Source organism: Pollachius pollachius (genome assembly GCF_949987615.1).
Source record: "Pollachius pollachius genome assembly, chromosome: 2".
NCBI lineage: Eukaryota > Metazoa > Chordata > Actinopteri > Gadiformes > Gadidae > Pollachius > Pollachius pollachius.
In genome coordinates, this window is record NC_136935.1 from 7,906,614 (window position 1) to 7,923,390 (window position 16,777).

The 16,777-nt window shown below is 50.3% G+C and overlaps 1 protein-coding gene across 6 annotated transcripts; it reads right to left on the minus strand.

The window, feature by feature from the left end:
• Window positions 1-7,258: 7,258 nt before the first annotated feature.
• On the minus strand, window positions 7,259-12,629 carry LOC307070902 (uncharacterized protein). Of its 6 annotated transcripts, none has more exons than XM_079729653.1 (3): window positions 12,510-12,629; window positions 10,645-11,136; window positions 7,259-10,049 (listed from the first exon to the last, which is right to left on the minus strand). In XM_079729653.1, exons 2-3 carry the CDS (start codon window positions 11,044-11,046, stop codon window positions 8,982-8,984), a joined length of 1,470 nt encoding a protein of 489 aa, XP_079585779.1. In that variant the 5' UTR covers window positions 11,047-11,136; window positions 12,510-12,629; the 3' UTR covers window positions 7,259-8,981. The 6 variants fall into 6 exon arrangements, with proteins under 6 accessions (XP_079585779.1, XP_079585783.1, XP_079585782.1 ...); XM_079729657.1 differs by lacking the exon at window positions 12,510-12,629 and adding an exon at window positions 11,563-11,631; XM_079729656.1 differs by lacking the exon at window positions 12,510-12,629 and adding an exon at window positions 11,403-11,631.
• Window positions 12,630-16,777: the final 4,148 nt, after the last annotated feature.

Below are 16,777 nucleotides of genomic sequence, written 5' to 3' on the forward strand. Positions count from 1 at the left end.
GGCTCCAGACCTCAGCCTCCAGACCTGAGGCTCCAGACCTCAGCCTCCAGACCTGAGGCTCAAGCCCTGAGGCTGAGGGCCTCCGTCCACCGATGCAAAGCCAGCGGCCTTCCACATGAAGTCAGCCATGAATGTTTGCCTTTTAATTTGTAATCCTCCATGAAGAGGAGACTGTATATGACCAGGGATAGAGGATGCGCTCATATGATCTACAGAGGGGGGAGGTTGTGTTTTGGGGGTGTGTTCCTCCAATTGACAGGTCTCAGGGGATGAACAGTTTATCCAACCCACCAGGGCCCTTCCAATCCCAGACGCTATGAGTGATGTCAAACACCAATCAGTGATGTCACCGCGGCTCTGGATGATGTCACCAGTGTCACCCCCCCTGTCCTCCTGTCTCTGGGAGCATTGGGCTAGTGCCATTAACCAGTAGTATTCAGCAGCAGTATAACGGGGGAAATCTCTATTTTTCTACGCCTTTAGTTGAAGTCACCACTTCGATGTGGGCTCTTTACATGAGTTACGGTTGGATGTTTCCAGAGAGAGAGTGGATATACAAGTGCCTTGCTTTTCCTTCGCCTGAGTGTGGATTTTGACCACCACCCCCCCCCCCCCCCCCCCAACCAGACCAGCAGGGGGTCCCTGCCCTCACAGCAGGCTGCCACGCCTTTTATACCAAGTCATGATTCACAGATAGATGTAAACATAAACGTTAGGCTGCGGGCTAGTTTCAAGACGGTTAAGGTATGGACGTTGTTTGGTTAAGCCAACACTAAGTCGACATTAAACAGCTTTACAAACCATTCATCGCCCAGAACTCTCTCTGCAGTCCCCACTCGCTCCCAATAAGCCCAGTCTGTCGTCCAGAACCTGTGTGGGTGTTTGTGTGCATTCCATTATTGTGTATTTCTATCAGGTTTTTTAAACCTCTTCTAGAGGTGGGATTTCTTGTTCAGACTTGAATTTGATAAACGGTGAAACCAGTGCTCTGCTGTGATGTGTTTTGTTCTGTTATTCACCTGTCGTCGGTCAGACCTCCAGCGACCTCTGAACTCTTACCTCTGACCTCTGTATCAAGTCCACCAGCAGAACTTCAGCCTCCTCCTCAGACCACAATACGACCTTCAGACATCACTTCTGTTACACGTTGACCTGAGCAGGACAGAGAGCAGGAGAGAGTAGAGTACTGTCAGAGTAAAGACAGAGTAGAGCAGTACAGAGTAAAGCCAGAATAGAGTAGAGACAGAGTAGATACAGAGAACAGCAGGACAGAGTAAAGACAGAGTAGAGACAAAGCAGAGACAAAGCAGAGGAGGTCAGAGTAGAGACAGAGTAGAGCAGGTTAGAGTAGAGACAGAGTAGATACAGAGTAGAGCAGGTCAGAGTAGCGCCAGTGGAGGTCCAAACGCTACGGTGCAGTCAGATCTGGACGCCGTGCGAGGGAACCGATCAGGAAGCAGTGGGCTGCCGAGAGCCAAACAAGAGGCCCCGTGTGGACCAGACAAAAGAGATGGATCACATACCTGAGTGGGAGAGCGCCTGAGGGCCGGAGCAGAACAGGACATCCTCCGACACAGGGCGTGTTGTCCAGACCCGGTGCACAGAATGCGCTGGTCCGGCCGCTGCCCCCGGTGGGCGTATGGCCACGCTGCGCTCTGTCTGCGTAGGGTCGGTATTTCTAGAAAGGTAGAGGGGTCAGAAGGTGAACGCTGCTGAACCCGTCAGTGTTGTTTGTTGTGAAAACCTTCCCCGGTGTTCTGAGCAGAAAGCTCCACGTTAGTTTATTTGTCCATCATGGTATGAGTGCCATTTTGGAAATATCTATTTACCAAATATAGTTCAAGAAGTACGCTTTGAAGCTTGTTCACTGTTTTAACTTCTTTGTGCGTTTCCTGGCCTGGCTCAGAGACTCAGATGAATTAGAATTCATGTTCACACAAAGTTTACTGGTTTCAAGAGTAAGCTTGACCGGGAGTGTCCCGCCTGGAATCCACTCGGCCAGCAGTCAGTCTGGTTTTCAATGGTCTTTGAATCCCTAAAGGCACAAGAGAGGTAGCGCTACAAAGTTAGCTTAGCTCTGTTTATATTGTCACCGTTTTGTGACAACGAAAACAGAGCTAAGCTAACTTTGAGTGGCATTTAATGAGGGTCGCCAGGGTGAAGTATGCTAGGGCTGACAGCACTGCCCTTCAGGAGGCTAGGCTAGCTTTGTTCTCTGACCCAGGCAAACAGGTCTCCATCAGTTCAAATAAAGTGACAATGTTGCTGCAAAATAGCTGAGCAGAACAATTATGTTGAGCTAACTTACATTGTTGACCAGGGAACTAATTTCACTCGACGTGTTAGCTAGTGAGTAGTATACAGTTCAAAAGGCGATCATGAAAGAAATAGCCTAACTATAGGCTATTAACTATAGCTAACTATAGTTACTATAGTTAACTATAACTATAGTAAACTTTGAGGCGGAGTCAAAGTCCAGGTAGGATGTCTTTAAACGTTTTCTCTTTTATAACATGAAGATAACAGAGGAGGCCATTAAAAGAGTTAATGCTGATAGATTTGGTTCATTTATTTATTTTCAAGGATACTCTGATAGATAAGAGGGGAGATAGGAGAGGGAGGACTCTAGAGGTGATCCTGGTAAGGAGTGGTGGCGAGGACCAGTCAATACTAGCCGCTGCGATGAAACTGTAGAGCAGACAGACGTCTCGTCTGTCTCGTTGTATTCGGCAGAGCCAGAACCCGTCCGACCGCCAACCCACAGCCATGAACCCTCACCCGGCTCCACTCTCTCCTGAAATAAAACCCCAACTCCAACAACTTACCTAGAAACCACACCCCAACACCTACCACCAAACTACACCCTAAACCCCACCTCGAAATAATCATAATCATCCACCGCCGGCTGTTTGAGTGACAGGCAGTGTAAATGTCGAGTGTGTGCGCGTGCGTTTGTGCGTGCGTGTCAGAGTTAAACCCTCCTCTGGGAGGTGCAGATCAGGAGGAGGTGCTGATCAGGAGGAGCAGTGTCTACTCATCAGTGAAAGAGGAGCCGACAGGAACGGTTTAAAGAGCCTTCAGGGGCCCTCACGACACCGCTCAGGAGCCCAACGACCTTCACCACATCTCCCTCTCTCATGTACCTCTCCTCTCTCCTATTACTCTTCCTTCTCCTCTCATTTCTCCTCCCTCCTCTTTCCTCCTCTCTTCTCTGGAGGAGACAGGAGCCACTACACTGGCGTCAGTCTGTGAGTCTTGTATCCAACACACACACACACACACACACAAACCCCAACCTGAAGGTTGTGTGTGTGTGTGTGTGTGCGTGTGTGTGTGTGTGTGTGTGTGTGTGTATGTGTGTGTGTGTGTGGTCAAATTACCTAATTTACATAACAAGTCATAATCTCGTCAATCAGAGATAATCTGAGAAGTGATTTCCTGTCCCAGCGAGAGAGTGATGAGCAGCATGACCCATCGCCCCGACCGGTGACGTTAAACGCATCAAATCACATCCAGTCAGCTCCTTTGGACCAAAGGGACTTCAGAGCATCCAACAATGAAGATATATCCCAAAAAGAGCAACAATCATGCAATGGCATCAAATATAACAAATAAATAAACTGTTTCAAGTGCTACATTTTAGAAGAAAGAATAATAATTTTTGATCTTGTATCAAGGGGTGATATATCTCATATATAGCCCTATATAACATGTTCTGCGGTGATGCAAACTATGATAACTACGTTTCATCACAGCCCATCTGTCCTGAGGCGACCCTCAACGTTCAATGCTCGGCCCCATTTTGTTTAATAAGTCTCTGCTCCCCTTAGGTTAAATGATAAGGACCAATTCACTGTTTCCTACCAAAACTTTATTTTAATTTTAAACGTGTACCCTTCCCCTCGTACCCTCACTATGAGAGGAAGGGGTTTAGAGGGGGTTCCAGCACCCCACTCAACTGTTTTCATGTTGCCAAGGATACCATACTCCCCCCCCCTCCTCTCCGTGGTCCAAGGGGTTTCACTTTTCTCACAGTCTCTCTCCCCCCTTCTCTCTCTCCTCCCTTCTCTCTCTCCTCCCTTCTCTCTCTCCTTCTCCTTCTCTCTCTCTCATTTCGTTCATTATGAAACTCAAATGAAACAGGAAGACAAGCCATAAAGAGAGAGGGAGGGGGCGTCACGGAGGACAATGAGAGAGAGAGAGAGAGATTCATGATGACATCATCAGCCTCTATTCTCTCTGTTCGGTGCCAGGGGGCCAGTGGTTGTACATCAATTCATTACACACACACACACACACACACACACACACACACACACACATAAATGCATGCTCACACAGACACACTTACACACAGAGAGATAGACAGACACATCGAAACACTACACACAACCACTTTAATACACACACGTACACACACAGGGAGACACTACACAGAAACACTTGAATACAGACTCATGCTCAATCACACACAGAGACACGCATAACCCCACTGACATAATCATACACAAATAGACGCGCGCACACACACACACACATACACGGACAGAGTCATTACACAGAAAAACACACTCATGAACACATGAATCCTCAAAACACTCAGAAGCATGCACACACACACACACACACACACACACACACACACACACACATCTCAGCGCCGAACACAGGCCGGTCTGTGAGGGTACAGACGCCAGGGGTCGGAGGTCGCCAGGAAGTCAGAACTCTTCACCACGGCAACTGTCTCTTGCCCCAAACAGAGAGAGAGAGAGGGAGAGAATGTTTCCCCACTCACTCTTATTTTCATTTGATTCGGTCCATCCATGTCTGGTTCTGTCTGTCTGTCAACCTGTGTCTTTGTATGTAGTGTCTGGATAAATTGACAGACGGTTGGATAGTGTTTACATCAGTAAAACAGTATGGTGGGTATTTTGTGTGAAGGAGCCAACGTAAAACGACGTCTGACAACATGAGGAGTACAGTAATCTATCGGATCCACCTTTTACCAAAACAGCTCGTCTGCTATGATGCAGATTTCTGCTGCGAACGGCCAATCCATTTGCTAGGACTATTAATGTTTTTGCCAAACATGAATTAAAAAAAAAAAAGTATATATTTCACGCATTTTAGTTTTACTTGTCACATACAAAATCATAGAGGCACAACTAGTAGTGAAGTTTTTACTTTGCCTGCTCCTTCGACCTAAGACTACTGGGATCCTTGGGTAACTGAGTTGAAGAAGTAGACGTTTTATTGTCGATGCAAAAGAGGTCTTAATAATTCCAGAAACGCGGAAATATTGTTGCGCTGTAATATGGTAATGCTATGGCGTATATAATTTTGAAAGTCTTAATTTGTGTTGCAGCGCCATCTAGTGGATGACATGAAACTGTGGTTCCATCTGTTTCTGTTAATATAAATATAAACTTAGCACAAAAATTAAGGAAATTTGTGTTTGGTTGATTATTTCTCTGTGGTAACAATGCTTTTTGGCGATAAATCTTATACCATTGGAAAGCATCTTATACCATTTCAAATAGTGCCCCATTTGTAAGGAACATGCACCTGTGGGATGAGCAGCAGAGCTGAGTATGTGGGTTGCGCCATAAAAAAATTGCCAAATCTTCTCTGCCAATGCCAAACAGCTTATTCTGCCATTAACTCGTTTGGTGTTTGGTGGATTGGATGATTAAAGTTTGAAGAAACAAGACACACACTCAGTAGCGTGTGGAGGAACAATACACAGCCACAACAGCCTGGCACCTCCTCCTCATGCTGGTCACCAGCCTGGTCACACACTGCTGTGGGATGGCATCCCATTCTTCAACCAGCATTTGTCGCAAGTCAGCCAACGTGGTTGTGTTGGTAACTCTGGCACGAACAGCACGCCCAAGCTGATCCCACAAGTTTTCAATGGGGTTGAGGTCAGGACTGCTAGCAGGCCATTCCATCCTCTCCACTCCCACATTCTGGAGGTAGTCTCTGATAAACCTCGCCCTGTGGGGGCGAGCATTGTCATCTTGGAGGATAGAGCTCGGTCACAGACTGTGGAGATATGGGATTGCCACTGGTTGCAGAATCTCATCTCTATATCTCTCTGCATTGAGATTGCCTCCAATGATAACAAGCCTCGTTTTTCCAGTGAGGGAGATGCCACCCCACACCATCACACTGCCTCCACCAAAAGATGTTATTCTATCGGTGCAGCAATCAACATAGCGTTCTCCGCGTCTTCTCCACACTTTGACCCTGCGATCCAACTGCCGTAGGCAGAATCTGGACTCATCACTGAACATAACATTCCTCCACATGTTCAGGTTCCAGTGCACGTGTTGCTGACACCAGTGAAGACAGGCCTGACGGTGAAGGGCAGTCATGGCAAGTCTCATGGCAGCCCTATGAGACCGGAGATTGGCTGCGTGTAGTTCTGTTCCGGATTGTCTGGGCAGAGAGCCGTCGGCCATATCGTCCTGCAAACCTTGACTGCAAATCTGTAGAAGACAGCCTACGGCACGTAAGTGCTGACAGGGTGATGAAACGGTCTTCTTGGGGTGTCATCTTCTTGGGACGCCCACTTTGCGGCCTGTCTTTGACATCCCCCGTTATATGGAACTTGGCCTTCAGTTTGGAGAGGGTACTAGGGCTCACAACAAATAATGCCGCTACTTGGTTTTGCGGAACACCAGCTTGAAGCTGCCCAATCAGGTGCCAATCTGGCACCTGATTGGCAGCACCTGGGGGTGCCAGAAGCTCAAAACAAGTGTTAATAGCAACAGCAAAATAACCTGTTTGGCAATGGCAGAAAAGATTTGGCCAATTTTTCATGGGCGCAACCCACATACTCAGCTCTGCTGCTCATCCCACAGGTGCATGTTCCTTACAAATGGGGCACCATTTGAAAGGGAACTAAACAGGCTTTCCAACGGTATAAGATTTATTGCCAAAAAGCATTGTTACCAGAGAAATAATCTACCAAACACAAATTTCCTTACTTTTTGTGCTGTTTATATATATATAATTATATTTATATATTATTTTATAATACAGCGAAGGGCCTTTTACAAGACCTTAGACCGCGCATAACCATGAACCCAAATAATGTGACTAAACTAAATGCTGATCGTGACGTCACACCCGCCTACTGCGTTTATTGAGTCATGGACGTCTTATTTTATGAGCAAAATAGTCTCACAACCTTTTTAATCACAGAAGGCAAGAACGCTCCAAAACGGGACAAGAAGCAGGATATTTTCCAAGGTTTAATACAAAACGCAAGACAAACCATGTCAACTGGATTGATTCTATTGGCAACACGATAGTGTCGTCTCCTGCGGCGGACGGCGAGCAGCGCCCCCTGCTGGCAGGAGAGGAACCAAACACAACAGGAATCTAAATGCAAAAAACACTTTGGAGGAGAACGGACCAAACGAAGAAAGCAATAAATGGGAAGAACTGTTTGTCCTTGAAACTCCCAGAATCCAACAGGAGACGGGCCTTTCAAACACAGAGAGAGAAGGAACCTAAAACATAGGAAGTGAACAGAAACCAGGGAACAGGGAGAAGTACCAAACTGTCTTTGTTTCTTTTTTCCCTCCAGCACGGGGGTCTGTTGGTACATGTGAATCTTAACTCTTTAAATCGTGCTTCGGTCGCCCACAGATATAAATAACATCTATTAAATTAAGTCGAATCCAATTGCAAACATTAAATGATATTCACAAGCCAGGTGTGGGAGAGGTGGGGGGGGGGGGTGGAGGTGAAAGCAGAGAGGAGCCTCTTCACCACATCAGTTAATTGCCACGAGGGTGTGTGTGTGTGTGTGTGTGTTTGTGTGTGTTCCAGAGGTCGGGACGGGGACGGGGACGACGACACACACCCTAATCTGCAGTGAGGAAGATGATGAAGATAATCAGAAAGCCCATTCTCAAACCGCTCCGTTCCATATTCATACGTCACGCTCCACACCGCCAGAAGTATCCACGGTCTGTGGAGGCCTGAGGCCCTCCAGGTCCACCGCAGTGTGTCAGACGCCACCCCCTGGGATCAGTGAGTCTCTACAGACACAGGGCTGGGGTCTCCCCAGGACGCTAGCGGTGAGGTCTTCATGCATACATAGGAGGCTAGGAGGGGGGGCGTGGCCTCTGACAGACACGGAGCGGACAGAAGGTGGTCGCCCTGTAGCGGAGTCCAGACAAACCGCCGACATCACGTCAGAGCCGAACGCAACTCGCCCAATCAGAAGACTCTGACAAGGAACACAGCCAATCAGATCTGAGGAAGGGGGCGGGAACTGATCGGGCTGAACAGAAGGGACTGGGGGGAGGAGAGAGAGAGAGAGAGAGAGAGAGAGAGAGAGAGAGAGAGAGAGAGAGAGAGAGAGAGAGAGAGAGAGAGAGAGAGAGAGAGAGAGAGAGAGAGAGAGAGAGAGAGAGATGGACTGGGAGGAGAGAGAGAGAGGGACTGGGAGGAGCCCCCCAGCGGGCGGCCCACTGGCCTGGTTCACTCACACCACCAGAACCAGCACCCCCTGCACCCCCCTTTTCTTACGAGGCTCACTCCCCCGCACAGGCCATACCCTCACCCAAAACTGGTTAGCATATCTGTATGCTAGCTTCAGCTTGGCCCTAGCCTAGCTTTAGCGTAGCATGGGGCTGGCACCGGCCTGGTCCCGGCGGCCATATCTACCGCCTGTCGGGGAATGTCAACAAGATCAATTCAACGAACATTTGCTGAAATAAAAATGGAGTTTAAGGGTGGGGGCGTCCGGGGGGGTGGAGACGGAGAGGAGGGGGAGGGGGAGAAGGGGTTCAATAAACTCAACCCCTTTCCAAAGAGCAATTCTCCAAGTGTCATATCAACCATATACATAGTTATGAACATATATGAATATCCCACCGCTATCTACAATGGGCCCCCCGTCCCACGCCCGGCCCCCGTAGGTGGTGGAGGGGCCAGGGGGGCCCCGCAGCCAGACTGGACCCTCACTCAGAGTCCGACTCCAGGGGGGCCGTCTCGTCCACGGCCCCCTTCTTCCGGCGCTTCAGGGGCCTGGCGTGGCCGGGCCCCTGCTGCTGCATGTGGGCCTTCTTGTGCCGCGAGTAGCTCGACGAGTGCACGAAGGTCTTGTTGCACGCCGCGCACGAGTAGATCTTCCCCGCGTGGGCAGAGCCCCTCTTGCGGTGGAACTGCGCCCGCTGGTGGAAGGCCTTGCCCCGGGGGCCCCCTCCTCCCCCGGGGGCCCCGCGGTGCACCTGCTGGTGGCGGGCCAGGCCCGAGGCGTGGCTGAAGCTCTTGTCACACAGGCTGCAGCCGTGCGCCCCCCCCAGCTGTTGCTGGTACTCCTCCTCCTCCGAGCCCCCCAGGCCCCCGGGGGACCCTACGGGGGCCTGGGGGCCCGCGGCCGGGCCCCGCTTGCCGCCGCGGCCCCCGCCCCCACGCCGGCGCCGGTTCTTCTTGCAGAGGGTGTAGAAGTTGGGCTTGTCGCGCGAGCAGAGCTTGAGGCGGATCTTGAGGTCGGAGGAGGTCTCGCCCAGGTTCTCCTTGCCGGGCGTGTAGCTGTCCAGCAGGTCCTTGACGTGGCTCACCTGGTGCTTGGACAGCATGGTGGAGGTCCTGAAGGTCATGTCGCACTGCGGGCAGGCGTAGAACTTCTCCCCGCCGCCCGCCGCCCCCAGCATGGCCTCCATCTGCCCCGCCTTGCCCGCCTCGTGGCCGGGCCCCGGGGCCTGCCGCTGCCGCCGGCCCCTCTTGCCCTTCGCCCCGGGGCCGGCCTTCAGGCCCCCGCCGCGGCGGCGCCGGTGGTGGTGGGCGGCGTGCGGGCCGTCCTTGGCCCCGCCCTTGTCCTTCTTGTGGACCAGGCGGTGGCGGGACAGGCTGGAGCTGTGGTTGAACTCCTTGCCGCAGACGTTGCAGGGGTGGATGCGGCGCTGCCCGTGCAGCCGCAGGTGGGAGCCCAGCATGCGGCTCCCCTTGAAGCTCATCCCGCAGTGGGGGCAGGTGTAGCGCGACTCCCCTGCCGCCGCCGCCGCCGCCGCCATGGGGGAGTAGGTCTGCACAACACACGGGGAGAGACGGGCGTTACCGCAACGGACAGCGCCACCACCGCCGCCATGCATCGGCGTCCGGTCACCGTATGAGCGTGGCGTTCGCTACCATGACGACCGTGATGATAGTCATTACCATGAGGAAATTCGCTAACATGACCGCACTAATTACAGGGACGTTATTAATTAACATGTCATTCATTAACCGTGATGTCATTCATTAACCGTGATGTCATTCATCACCATGAGGTCATTCGTTCCAACAGAAGAGGTTACCACGACGACATTCACTTCCCACACACCCCTCCTGACGTCACATGGTAAACATGGTTAGCTGAAGACCCTGAACCCCTAGGGGGTCACAACACGGGTGGGACACATGATGGAGGCGTGTGACGGAGGCATGAGGTGTGTGATGGAGACGGTGACGGATGACGTCATCGCCACCCAACCCCACCTGCGGGGGGCGCTTGGCGGCGCCGGGCATGGCCACGCCCTTCCCAGCATGCATCTGCTGGTGGCGGTAGAGGCTGGAGGCGTGGCTGTAACACTTGCCGCAGTAGTTGCAGCGGTACTGCCGCTGGTGGGGCTCGTAATCTACCTGGTACGAGTCGCCGTCGCCCTCCCCGTCCAGCAGGTTGCTGCCCGCCTCCTCCTCCGCCGTCGTCTCCTCCTCCTCTTCCTCCTCCTCCTCCTCGTCCTCCTCCTCCTCCCCCGAGTCCGAGTCCATCTTGATCTCCACACTCTGCTCCGTCAGCTCGCAGGGGTACACCTCCTCGTAGGGCGCGAAGAACGTCTCGTCCGTCTCGAACTTCAGCTGCTCGGGCGCCAGCTCGTTGGGGTCGTCAGAGTCCTTCTTCACGCAGGAGATGGTGAACTTTGACCCCACCTCTGCCCACTTCACCACGTACTCGATGGGCTGGGTGTCCAGCTCCACCGTGATGAACTCGGCGCCCAGGGCGTCGGGCTCCGACGACACCAGCTCCGTCTCCGGGTCGTCCATGTCGACTCAGCAGGGGGGGAGGGGGGGACACCTCTCTGAAGCAGGCGGGGCCTCAGAGCACAGTGGGGACTGTGCAGCCAATTACAACGCCTGAAAAGACACAGCGATATCATTCAATATTAATACACAGAGGCAGCCAGTCGGAGCTTAGCCAGTGAACGGCGTCTGGGGAGAGGTTGGTTGGACGTATACTAATCATTCGGGTCTGCGACCCAAACAGGACACGTTAATAACACACCGGGACGTCCCGGCTCGACCAGCGGCACACTCCCCCTATACCTGCGATAAAATCTCACGCGGCCGTTCGCAAACCCGTCCATTGGTATCGATGCGACAGAAATCCACCCACATATCACCTTCAATCCACGAACAACCCGCGACCCGTCAGCTCAGCTCGGAGGCAACGCGAGAGGAAACGCCTGAGATGAGGAAGAGTCTCCGGCCCGTCGCGGCCCGACCCAGACCTCCGTTTATACCCCCCTCTAACCAGAGAGCCATTTGAGAGCCCTGACAAACCTTATCGCACACTCATGCGGCTGTGAATCCCCATAAACATCGGGTAGATATTGAGCATGAATATCGCCGGGCAGCTCTGCCACAATAAACAGGAAGCGATGCGGCCGGGCGCGGTGCATTGTGGGAGGGATTAGATGGAGAAGGCCGCCGTGTGTCCCTCTGTCCACACGTCTGATATAAAGGCAGTTAACGTAAACACAAGTGAACGCGGTCGGAAACCCACCCACTCGACCCCTCACGGGCCACGGGTGGTACGGCGGGTCGGGGCGTAAGGCGGGGGTCCGACACTAGAGGATCGTCTCCTCTCCCCCCCATAACTCCACACCACCAACATGATGCAAACTACACACACTACTGCACACTGCGCATATGCATGCCATACATCATGTCTGTCCGCTCCCTGGACCGTGTGGGTGTCCTTAGTCCCTGTAGCCCCCCATCCCTTAGCGCCATATCCCTGCTCTAACGCTAGGCAGGGACGGGGCGCGGGTTCGATTCCCGCTGACCGAGACGGTGACTTAATAAAGCCCCGGGAGGAGGGAGGGGGGTTGGGGGGGTCGTCTTCTACTGAGAACAATAATCCTGTCTCCCACAATGTGGCGGGCCGGGGTCACATCAGCCCCCCTGATACCGGGATGGGGGCGGTCGGGGAGAGGACCCCGCGGAAGAGAAAGGAAACGCGACTCGAGCCCCGGCCGCAGCGGCCCGGGCCCCTAGGGGACCCGCGACCCGAGCGGCACCGCATGCATGCGGGGACGACCGGCCCGGTCCGTCGGCGGCCTGGAGCGGGTCGAGGCACGGCGGGGGGCCGACGGGCCGGCGGACCGTCTGGTCCTCACACGGGGCCCGCCGCAGAGCCGCTGTCCGTCTGAGCGGCGGAGCGCGGGGCCATCTTTTGTGCGAGTCGGTAGTAAAATGGTTTTAAATAGAGATTCGGGGTGACTTACAATCTGCGCAGACGTTTCCCTTTATGGTTCGACTCGACTCACGACAGAATTCTGCCTGTTTCTGCCGCACCTCTCCGTCAGAACCGGAGCGGAACATCAGCGATTAAGCAGCCGTCGCGATGCCGCCGGAGAGCAGCGATCTGCGGGCGCTGCGGATGATCGGGGCAGCATCACGGCCGGGGGCGGAGTCCATCCCCATGCTGCGCTCTCTGGCCGTATATCCGGTTCCGGTGCAGCGTTCTGTGCTTCTCGAATTTCATTGGACGAGAGACCAGAAAAAACTACAAAGACCCAACAGCAATGTCGCGAGGACTGTCGTTAAGATACCGCCAACATGGACACACAGATACACCTGCAGCAAACCTCTAGGACGTTAGTTACTCAGTTAGTGGCGTTATATTATTGTAGTTAGGTGTGTAAAATGTGTAATAGTTAAGTAACCAAGTTTTATTTTTCAGCCAAGTAGTTCTGGTTCCAAACCGTCACCTCGACCTTAAAGATCCGTCCATTTACTGTATATAACACAATAGTGGAACCCATCGCCGTCCCAGGACCTGTTTCATCTGTTCACTTAAGAGCTGCGTTCAAATAAGAACCGTATAAGGTGGTCAATACGACATCCACACGCACAACCCTAGAGGTATAGAGGTACGGCCATAAAGGAATAGCCCTAGAGGTGACTAGGAAAGTACACCTGCGATGGAAAATAATGGAAATCCCCTTTATGGTGACCATGTCAGCCTGCTGGTTTTAACCCCCCTAGATTATCCTTTTCTCTGTTTGTATGAAGGTGAAACCTCAGTGTTATCGTACAATCAGTGGGGTACTTCAATAAGACCTTATTAAGCCTAACCTCAACTAATAACTTAACTCACCATATTTTACCTAACATAACACCTTGAACATCTCTAAAATCTAACTAACCCTCTATAACATTATATAACTGGTATCTCGCTCCTAAAAGGCCTGCCTAAACTAACTGTTTCTAACCTAAACTTAACCATCTCTAACCTATATACTCAATCTACAACGTTATATCTAAACGTAAACATCTCTACCTAAATCCTAAGCCTATCCATCTATAAACATAACCACACCAAAAATCCTACATCCTGAACTACACCATCTTCAACCTTATATCCATATATAGCCGTCTCTAATACAACTAATCATCACTAACCTAATACATAAACTTTACCATCTCTAACCTAGTACCTCAATTTAACCATCTCTAACCTAATACCTATACTTGACCATTTCTAACCTAGTATGTCGACTTCTCCATTTCTACCAGTAGGTGTCACTAGTCGTTCTTTGAGTAGTAGGCATACTGACTGTGGCCCGTATATAACTTTATTTTTTGATATATACTAAAAGGAGGCTCGTGCTTTGTTGTCATTTCTATCGCCATTTAAATATCTTACATGGTAAATATAAATCCTTGGAATACGAGCAGTGTGATAGAATACATTTCAAACAGCTCTAGTAAATAGACCAGTTCAATGTAAAACACGAATGACCTGTTAGGGGGGTTTAAAAGGACGTGAGCCTCACATGGTGGGCTCCTGTCCCTCAGCTCTGACCTGATGAATATGTTATGCTCCCATTAACATCTATGGTGGCTTCTCTCTCAGGCTTTAATACATGTGCATCTGTTACATTTGTTACATCTGAATGTCAGCTAAGATTAAAACATATATGCTTGGTACGTTTAATCTCTTGGTATTGAATCTGAATGTTGGCTAACAATAAAGAGTATTTGCTCAGTAGATTTAATCTGTTAGTATTGAATCTGAATGTTATCTAACATTAAACATGCTCTTTATATTCCATCCCTGATTGAGACCTTCTAGTGTTGTGTTTAGTTCAAAACCAGTGAATTAGTTAGAAACGATATATTTTTCCATGTTTTTACACACATACAAAATGCCACTTAAGTTTTGACTGGATCTGAAAGCATTTCAATTAAATTCTCCAATCATTCCATCCACAGAGTCCTGGCAGTGGACTGGCAGCAGCTCACAGGATACATTATTGAAGCCACACATACTGACCCTTCTGCATTATGCATGAGGGTCTACTTGTAGGGTGTCAGGTGGGGAATCGTCCGGAACATATCTCGTGTCAGGTGGTGTTGTTAAGAATATGTTCATAATTATAAGGTAAAGGTCATGTTCCAATGGGGACATCACTGGGTCACAAGGAAATCCTCAACTGAAACTCTGTGTGTCACGTTCGTCTCATACGAGAGGTTGAATGAGTTTGTGAAAAACGCGATTATGCGATCGCATAATTCAACGCATAATCAGCCAAAGTCCGCATATTCATGCAGGGGCCGCTGTATGAATGCGGTGAAAGTGCGGCATATTTTTCAACTATGCCGCACTTTCACCGCATTAATTACCGATTTCCGCGCAAAATATGCGGGGCTTGCATGATTTCATAATCCCCCTATTTTCGTTGCAAAAAAGTCACATATTTCCTGATGATCGCGGACGATCGCGTCGATTGACGTAACAAATTAGATTCGATTAACTACACATTAAACACAGAGGTTACTAGCTAAACTCGATTAAACAATTAAATGCAATACAAATATAAAGTTAGGAACGCTAATAAATGTAATTTGTAAAGTTAGGGCTACCTGTCTTGTCGCGCTCAACGAACGACTTCGCGAATGTTCTTTGAACTCAATGAACGACTTCGCAAATGTTCTTGAACATTCCTACGTCAATCGACGCGATCGTCTGCGATCATCATGGATTACGTATGGATTACGTACCCGGTACAAATTTGGCACCCGGTACAAATTTGGTGTGACACAGCCATTTCCCCCTGTTGCCATGGGAACGTTATGAAGTGACGTAATTACGCGACGTGAACGTCATCGAAAAGCTGCATTTTTCGCAAGTTCCCGCAATATTTGCAAGTTCCCGCATTTTTCTCGCATAAAATTGCATAAATATGCCGCATATTTCATCGCATTTTTAAGAAAACGTTCCGCATAATCAAGGATTTTTGGCCGCAACAATCACAAAAAAACGCCGCATTTTTCTGGAGGGATATAGACTGATATGTGGTGTTATAAACAGGTGCAAAGACTATGACTGTCAATCAATAACAACCCGACCACATGACCAGAGCTTACGAAATACTTTCAGTGAAAGTTCCCCTTTCCCTGTTGAGAGGAACAAGGAAGTTGGCTCGCAGTGAAACTATTCCTGCGATGTGAAGCGGTTTCGGTTCCACAGAGCAGCTTTTGATGTTTTCTGTTCCCACAGACCAGCTCGTGATGGTATTAAACCAGCTCGTGATGGTATTAAACCAGCTCATGATGGTAACTTCACAGACCAGCTCATGGTGGTATCTTCACAGACCAGCGCATGATGGTATTAAACCAGCGCATGATGGTATTAGGACAAGAAAACCCTCTGGGACTTTTGGCCTGACTGTGTTCAGACTGGGGTCGGTTTATTGTGTCCCAAACGCTATCGTTGCATATTTTCCTTGACTCTTAATAGATAAAAGACCTATTCGTAATATATTTGATTGTGCTAGGTATCAGCCGTGTTGTGTTGACGTGAAGTGAGGACCCCATGGCTTGTGTGTGTGTGTGTGTGTGTGTTTATGTTTAGCAGGAAGGCGCAAACATGGCGGACCGACCCGGACACACAGAGGGATGAGTGAGGATTAGTGCTGTTGCTCATATGAAGCTCACATGTTGACTGTACGAGCGAGGTTCTGAACCACCATCACAAATCAGACATTTATTTATCAAAGTTCACATGGAAAACTCTGCAAGTGTCATTCAGGATAAAGATACAGACGGTGGATATCTTTTAGATACATGGCATTAAGGACCAGACCCCTACAAGTAGACTCTGGACATTGGGATTCGAACCCAGAACCTCTGGGCTGGGAGTCCGACACAGCCCGAGATGAGACGAACCGCCCAGCCTATGGTGTGCAAATGCGTCACTCACTGCCGTGACGTCAGACTTCGGTCGGCCGCTATCAGCAGGGACCTGATGGCGTGTGTGTGTGGGGGGGGGGGGGGGGGGGTCCTGCTTTACAAGGGAACTCTTATCAGCCTTATCGGAGACCAGGGGGGAGGGGCTTCTGAGAGCTTAAAGGCCTACGTGCGGATTAACCGAGAGTTTTGATTAAGGGGTCAATAAAGCACTCAAAATATGTGTATCATTTATAAAATGTCTCCAAAATAGTGTTTAAGTCCAGTTTTTGTCGTTTTTGGCAGTAACGGGTGTTTT

Excerpts from the sequence above, each read along its gene's own strand:
- LOC307070902 (XM_079729653.1), bottom strand. The coding sequence starts at position 11,046 with ATGGACGACCCGGAGACGGAGCTGGTGTCGTCGGAGCCCGACGCCCTG. Across the intron at positions 10,050-10,644 it reads GCGACGGCGACTCGTACCAG|ACCTACTCCCCCATGGCGGC; the intron begins GTAGATTACGAG and ends TGTGTTGTGCAG.